The 7871-nt window shown below is 43.8% G+C and overlaps 1 protein-coding gene across 5 annotated transcripts in view; it reads left to right on the top strand.

Annotated features, from left to right (window-relative positions):
* Positions 1–7663, top strand: part of bmf1 (BCL2 modifying factor 1) — an 18593-nt gene extending 10930 nt beyond the window's left edge. For 2 of the 5 annotated variants that reach the window (XM_047821823.1, XM_047821824.1), the window contains exons 4-5: positions 6139–6235; positions 6804–7663. In XM_047821823.1, the coding sequence (XP_047677779.1) occupies positions 6139–6235; positions 6804–6895 (189 nt within the window). In that variant the 3' untranslated portion in view covers positions 6896–7663. Of the gene's footprint in view, positions 1–6138; positions 6236–6803 lie in introns of those variants that run through there. The other 3 variants (XR_007144577.1, XM_047821825.1, XR_007144578.1) reach the window with 2 other exon arrangements.
* The last annotated feature ends 208 nt before the right edge of the window (positions 7664–7871 follow it).

Genomic DNA, 7871 nt, shown 5'->3' with positions numbered 1-7871 from the left:
GTGTGTGTGTGTGTGTGTGCGCTCTTCTCCTTCTCTGCTTCCTGCTGTTATTTTTGATTGTGTAATAATTTACTCCTCAATGTTAAACTATGGATCCCGCCTCAGGCTGTTCTCTTCACGGCACTGTTTTTTTCTTTTTTTCCTTTCGTGTTTGCTTTTCTTTTCTTTATTACTTCTTCTTTCTTCCCCGTTCTCCAAGTCGTGTCTTAAGCTGATGAGTAAATAACATGTACTGTAGGAAAGCGGGCGATAAAGTGTAGCTGTGTGTTTGTTTATAGGCTTGGATGCGATCCAAGCGGATTATTTTAATTCACTTTGAATATGTTTTGGGTTTTTTTTAAACGTCGGTCTTCTGTGACCTTTTCATAGTTTTTATCTTTGCCGTTATTCCTTACGAGAGATCTGCTTCAGTTGCACCGAGCAACTTTCACGAGCTACAGGATTTCTTGTCTTTCTGTCGCGTTTATTCGATTCGAGGTCCTGCAGTTATATAATTAATTCACTTCCTTCACTTTTACACATCGAGTCCATTCTTTTTTCCATTGTTCTATCGTGTGCTGTTTAGTTCATAGTTCAAACCTTGGAATTCTCATTTCCCAGTATTCCCAGTATCAGGACCAGTTTGCATTTGGTTCGTTCAATGTTTACACAAATAAAGTAAGATCTTTTCACACTATTACTTCTTGACTTCATTGATATTTATAGAAATTTCTTATTTATAGGAAATTTGACAGAAAATGTCTTTCCATCTACAATTTTTAACAACTAAACCGAACTTTCCTCCTGAGATATGTTGTTTGCTCAACCCCAAAGTAGGAAATACTGGGTTTGTGTGTAGTGCCACATCGGCATGATGAGAACCTATAGAGTAAACAGACTTCACATTTTATCCCATAAGGCCTGGGCCATGCTCATTTATCAGCAGGAGCGCTCTCTTATCAGTGCCTCGTCTCCAGATTTGACGCGGCAATGACACTTGAGTTTAGTTTTGAGTGAGTCAGACATGACAAAGAGTAGTCTGTTATTCCCACGAGCCTCACGACAGGCAGTTAGTGCAGCGCCGGCAGGCTGCGCAGCCTGAAATGAAGCGGCTGTAGAAAGTCAGATAGGAGCGCTCGCTGCTGACAGATAAATTGCTGCTTTTGACAGGTTCACGATGGGATCCTGGGGCAGTCAGAGGGATTATCTGCCCATGTCTCCAGGGCTTTCTTTGGGGGTCGTGTTTTTTTCTTCTTCTTTTTTATTGTTATTTTTGTGCTTTTACAGGTTCATGTCATTCCATAAAGCACATGCGTCCGTGTGTCTGTCTGTGTGTCCGTGTGTCTGTGTGTCTGTCTGTGTGTCTGTGTGTCTGTCTGTGTGTCTGTCTGTGTGTCTGTCTGTGTGTCTGTCTGTGTGTCTGTCTGTGTGTCTGTCTGTGTGTCTGTCTGTGTGTCTGTCTGTGTGTCCGTCTGTGTGTCCGTCTGTGTGTCCGTCTGTGTGTCCGTCTGTGTCCGTCTGTGTCCGTCTGTGTCCGTCTGTGTCTGTCTGTGTGTCTGTCTGTGTGTCTGTCTGTGTGTCTGTCTGTGTGTCCGTCTGTGTGTCCGTCTGTGTGTCCGCCTGTGTGTCCGCCTGTGTGTCCGCCTGTGTGTCTGCCTGTGTGTCTGCCTGTGTGTCTGCCTGTGTGTCTGCCTGTGTGTCTGCCTGTGTGTCTGCCTGTGTGTCTGCCTGTGTCCGTGTGTCTTTCTGTGTCTGCCTGTGTGTCTTTCTGTGTCTGCCTGTGTGTCTGCCTGTGTGTCTGTCTGTGTGTCTGTCTGTGTGTCCGTCTGTGTCCGTCTGTGTCCGTCTGTGTGTCTGTCTGTGTGTCTGTCTGTGTGTCTGTCTGTGTGTCTGTCTGTGTCCGTCTGTGTCCGTCTGTGTGTCCGTCTGTGTGTCCGTCTGTGTGTCCATGTGTCTGCCTGTGTGTCTGCCTGTGTGTCTGCCTGTGTGTCTGCCTGTGTCTGTGTGTCCGTCTGTGTGTCTGTGTGTGTGTCCTTGTGTCTGTCTGTGTGTCTGTCTGTGTCCGTGTGTCTGTCTGTGTCGCTGTGTGTCTGCCTGTGTGTCTGCCTGTGTGTCTGCCTGTGTGTCTGCCTGTGTGTCTGTCTGTGTCCGTGTGTCTTTCTGTGTCTGTCTGTGTGTCTGTCTGTGTGTCTGTCTGTGTGTCTGTCTGTGTCCGTGTGTCTGTCCGTGTGTCTGTCCGTGTGTCTGTCCGTGTGTCTGTCCGTGTGTCTGTCCGTGTGTCTGTCTGTGTGTCTGTCTGTGTGTGTGTCTGTGTGTGTGTCTGTGTGTGTGTCTGTCTGTGTGTCTGTCTGTGTGTCTGTCTGTGTGTCTGTCTCTGTCCGTGTGTCTGTCCGTGTGTCTGTCCGTGTGTCTGTCCGTGTGTCTGTCCGTGTGTCTGTCCGTGTGTCTGTCCGTGTGTCTGTCCGTGTGTCTGTCCGTGTGTCTGTCCGTGTGTCTGTCTGTGTGTGTGTCCGTGTGTCTGTCTGTGTCCGTGTGTCTGTCTGTGTCCGTGTGTCTGTCCGTGTGTCTGTCCGTGTGTCTGTCCGTGTGTCTGTCCGTGTGTCTGTCTGTGTGTCTGTCTGTGTGTCTGTCTGTCTGTGTGTCTGTCTGTCTGTGTGTCTGTCTGTGTGTGTGTCTGTGTGTGTGTCTGTGTGTCTGTCTGTGTGTGTGTCTGTGTGTGTGTCTGTGTGTGTGTCTGTGTGTGTGTCTGTGTGTCCGTGTGTCTGTCTGTCTGTCTGTCTGTCTGTGTGTCCGTGTGTCTGTCTGTCTGTGTGTCCGTGTGCCTGTCTGTCTGTGTGTCTGTGTGTCCGTGTGTCCGTGTGTCCGTGTGTCTGTCTGTCTGTGTGTCCGTGTGTCTGTCTGTCTGTGTGTCTGTGTGTCCGTGTGTCCATGTCTGTCTGTGTGTCCGTGTGTCCATGTCTGTCTGTGTGTCCGTGTGTCCATGTCTGTCTGTGTGTCCGTGTGTCTGTCTGTCTGTGTGTCCGTGTGTGGGAGGGGGGGTAAGAGAGAAAGAGAGATAGAGAGAGACAGAGAGAACAAGAGAGAGAGAGCACGAGAGAGAGAGAGAGCGAGACGGGTGGAGAGCAAGGCAGAGAGTAGAGGTAGAGAAGAGGGAGGTAGAGAAGAGGGAGGGAGGGAGAGAGGGAGGGAGGGAGAGAGGGAGGGAGGGAGAGAGGGAGGGAGGGAGAGAGGGAGGGAGGGAGAGAGAAAGGGAGAGAGAGAGAGAGAGAGAGAGAGAGAGAGAGAGAGAACATGTACTTCTGTTTACCAGCACTCCAGAGAAAAGGGGATGTTTTTTAAGAAACAGGTTTCCTGTCAGCCAGTATGTCGTGCAGCACTTCAGGAGGAACAAAAAGCGACAGCTTGGGAAAACAACAAAAATAAACAGGTTGCTTTTCTTATTTTTGAATAAGAAATTCATTTGAAAGCAGCCAGCTATGTGCCAATCATATAACTGCATTAAAAAAGCAACAGATATGTAGAAATATCCAATAGTTCCAAATATTAGGTAAGGTCTGAGACGTGTGCAGATAGTGTGAGCTATAGATGGATGGATCTGCACGTCATTTATTATCATTATTATTATTATTATTATTGTCTTTTCAGCAGGTGTCTAATTTTCCGCTTCTGTTATGGATAGCCCCAGTGATTTATAAAATACAGTCATGTCTCCAGTGAGTCTGGTGACATTTACTGCGTTTATACGTGTGTGTTTATTGCTGCTGTTGTTGTAAGCGCTGGCTCCCGGGCTCCTCTGCAGCTGATGGTGAGCATGCACGCACAACTGATAGGAAGTCCACAGTAGTGACGGCTGACGTCTTCCTCGATTCTACCGCTTATCTCAGGCTAAATTTAGCCGTTGACTCATTTTGACAGTTAGTCATGTGGCATCGAGTCTCTCACTCTCTCACATACACACACCCACACAAACACACACACACACATACACACAAACATTGCGTGCCAAACTGTTTTGGGTGGGAAACCTTGTGCATCTGTGTCTAAATGTCATTCTTGGGAACCTTTGTCTACACACTTACCCTTATGTTGTCATGTCTGGTGTATATGAAGCACAAGTCTGCTGTAAAACTCCTCATTATGTTACATTTTGCCTGTTACGAACTCATCATCTTCCTTTTTATTCGTCGACTGAAACCATTCTTAGCCTACGGTGGAAACAGGATGTAGTTTGCTTATCGTGTAGCACAAATTACTAGGAGTAAGGGTGCTTTCACACTGTTTTTTTCCCCCACTCATTGTTTCTCAGTGCAACGTTTACAGTTGTTCTGGTCATAGTGGAGGTTTTCTACAGATAAAGGTGCAGAGAATGTTTTCATAAGCATAGATGTAGTAAAACTTAAGATTTACTACATCTACACCACATGGCAGATGTTCTTGTCCAGAGCAACCTGATTTTATCTCATTTTATACAATGAGCAATTGAGTTGTAAAGGCCTTGCTCACGTTCCCAGCAGTTTGGTGGACCTGGGATTTGAGCTTGCAACCTTCTAATTAGCAGTCCAACACCTTAACCACTAAGCTGTCCCATGCACTACATACAAATTCAAAATCTTTCTTTCTTTCTTTCTTTCTTTCTTTCTTTCTTTCTTTCTTTCTTTCTTTCTTTCTTTCTTTCTTTCTTTCTTTCATCCTTTCTTTCTTTCTTTCTTTCTTTCTTTCTTTCTTTCTTTCTTTCTTTCTTTCTTTCTTTCTTTCTTTTTTTCATCCTTCCTTCCTTCCTTCCTTCCTTCCTTCCTTCCTTCCTTCCTTCCTTCCTAAGAAGCTTTATCCTGGTCTGAGTCACTGTGGATCTGAACAGTTTATTACAGGACACACATTTGAACTCATTGTAGTTAATCTCACATGTTTTTGGGATGTGTGAGGAAACCAGAGAACCCAGATGAAACCCCAGAGAGACGAGGTGAGAACAAGTGAAGCTCTACATAGACATGAACCCAAGCTCAGTATTGAATCTGGGAACCTGGAGCTCTGAGGCAGTGCCTCTATGTGCCAACGTGCTGCCTTTAAAATCTTTCATTGTTAGAATCTTTACCCATCAATAAAAGCAGGATGTGACTGAGCGACCTAAAGCGTGTTATGAATCTGAGAAAAGCCGTATGTCACTTCCTGTAACTGTGTGAGCATGTAAACGGATCTGTAAGGAGAAAGGAAGAGTGGCGAGCACTTGCACAACACATTGCAACTCCTGCCGCGAGTTGTGAGCGTGAGTCAGTGCCACTCGTTATCTCTTAAGCAGAAGAAAGATAAGATTTGTTCTAAACAAGCTGGGCTCTGCATTCTTCTAGTCAAATCTTTCTTTGGAAGTTCTATTTCCAATCACTCATGGGTTTGCTTTTTGTTGTCTTTAAGATTTTCACACAATAATGGGAGGAATTATACTCCATGTCGTAAATATTCACAAAATTGCTCTGTGATATAAATAAATAAATAAATAAATAGATAAATAAATAAATAAAGAATTGTGTAATGTTGTTTACACATTAAAAAAATGGGACTGCATTAATAGGGACTACACCGTCGACGTGACCTCACAATAAATGCAAACGTACTGTAAGGCATCATCAAGAAAGCGAAGCACCCCCAAGAATTATTTATATTAGGTATAAATATGAAACGTGAGGGTTAGAAGAATACAGAGGCAGCTATGATATCATATCCTGGCACATAACTGCTAAAGCTTTTTTTTATTAATTTTATTAATTATATTAATAATTTTTTTTTTTACCATGACGACTCGCTCACGTGACTTGCATGTGGTCTTGTATTTTAACTGCTATCTCTGTCACTTGTGGGTACGCCCCCCACCCCCACCCCCCGTCTATATGAGTGTGTATGTGACACACTCACTATAAATTACATTATACATTACCATGTTTTATCATTATCAGCTTTAATAAGGATTAAATTGCAGGTACTTCTTTCATATGGTGTTAAATGAAATGTTGCTTGTCACTGTTTTGCCAGAAGCGTGCTTAGTATCGTACACTTACATACAAAACAAGCAGTTGAGCTTGTCGTGTTGAGTGAAACAAAGTGTTTAGTATGCGTGCGTGTGTGTGTGTGTTTGTGTGTGTTTGTGTATTGCCTAAATCTCTTCAGATCAACTTGGACTCGATTCCATGGAGAGACTCCAGTGAGATTAAGCCATGCATCATTTACAGCTTAGCTGTGAGATTTAACTATGCCGCAGTTTCAGGTGACAGCAGTATCATGTATACAATGTTAAGACCCTGATCAAATGTTATCAGTGTTAATGAATGTAATTTATGCTTAATCAGAGGAAACAAAAAAAAGGGGGTTCTTGTTGGGAATGAATTTTGTGTTTAAAGCATGGGATCATTTTATCCAGAGATGCTTTTAGTAATATCATGTATAGGTAAAAATTAATTTTTTTGATTGTTGTCAATCCCTGAAATGAAATCTTGAGCCTCTAGTTAAGACGTGTCCACTTTTGACGACTGCTCTTGTGTCTGTATCATGTACCATGTTTTTGTGTCAGACAGACAGTCAGACGGTGTGCTTTTGTTGTGGAAACATCAGAAAGGTTCCGCCGTCTGGTTGTCAGTCACACGCTTTGCCTGCTGCCCCCATCTCATCTTGCGTGCATGAAAGGGCCTAAATACTGTTGTGTGTGTGTGTGTGTGTGTGTGTGTGTGTGTGTGTGTGTGTGTGTGTGTGTGTGTGTGTGTGTGTGTGTGTGTGTCTTGTTTGGATCTAGTCCTTATTTCCTGTTCTTATTTTTGTCTTGTGTTTTTTTTTTTCAGCAACACCGAAACCAAAGGAACCAATGGCCGTTTTGGTTGCGTTTGGCCTCAGCGCTGTACGCTCTCCTATTCGAAGACGAGCCAGCGGTTAGGAGGAGACGGGAGGATCGCAGGTGAGACGGCAGCCACGATGAGATCCGCCGCGCCTGCTTAATGGCACTGTTCTACTTTCAACACGGGTTTATAGGGGGAGAAGATGATAAGGAAGACTGTCTCTGCTGGACGGGGACCTCCTTTTTCTCCCCCCAAAAGAAGATGCCATGGTGTTTTGAGATTATTTTCATACAAGACTTTGAGGTATTTTGTAAAATATTTTGTCTTTGAAATTCGCTTGCACTTCCGTATGTGTACATTAGCAAACTTTCGTCCTGGGAATTCCTTATCGTCTCCAGCCACTGCAGAAAGACTGTTGAATACAGAATGTGGACTGAAGAGAAGAAAAGGTTGTTTTTGTTTGTTTGTTTGTTTGTTTGTTTGTTTTTTGTTTGTTTTTCTTCTCCCAAAATCTTCCAGGACTCCAATCAGCTTGTCTAATCTCCAAAGAGATTTTCGTATGTCTGCCTTGCATAAATGATAGGATTTTTTTTAACTCCCCTCCCCCCACACCCCCACACACACACCTACACACACACACACACACACACGTTCACATCAATTACCATGAATAGGAAGTCGGCAGGCCTCTACTACTTGAATTTGGGGTGTCTGTTGATGAGCTTGTCAATAATCAGCAAGCGAAATCAACAAATAGTTCGATGCCTAGAGGCAACACGTGTCATCATCTCCATTTAAGCCTGAAGAACAAGAGCACAGTGCCTATTATGAAACAAACATCTTTAAAAAAAAAAAAAAACCACAAACCACCTTCCTCAAATTTTCAGTGAGGGTTTCAGGAACCCTAATTGCTTCTATGGCTGTTTTTTTCACTGTGGGTATTAATTTGTAAGTTTAACACCAAGAAAACCTCAGTACTGGTCATCACCACATGTGTTCAGGTTGATTTAAGAAAGAAAGAAAGAAAGAAATCACTGATTTTCTACTGAACGTTTTATATACCACTGGTCCTCT

The sequence above is a fragment of the Tachysurus fulvidraco genome, chromosome 12 (assembly GCF_022655615.1).
Source record: "Tachysurus fulvidraco isolate hzauxx_2018 chromosome 12, HZAU_PFXX_2.0, whole genome shotgun sequence".
Taxonomy (NCBI): domain Eukaryota; kingdom Metazoa; phylum Chordata; class Actinopteri; order Siluriformes; family Bagridae; genus Tachysurus; species Tachysurus fulvidraco.
This window is presented reverse-complemented; position numbering and strand designations above follow the sequence as displayed.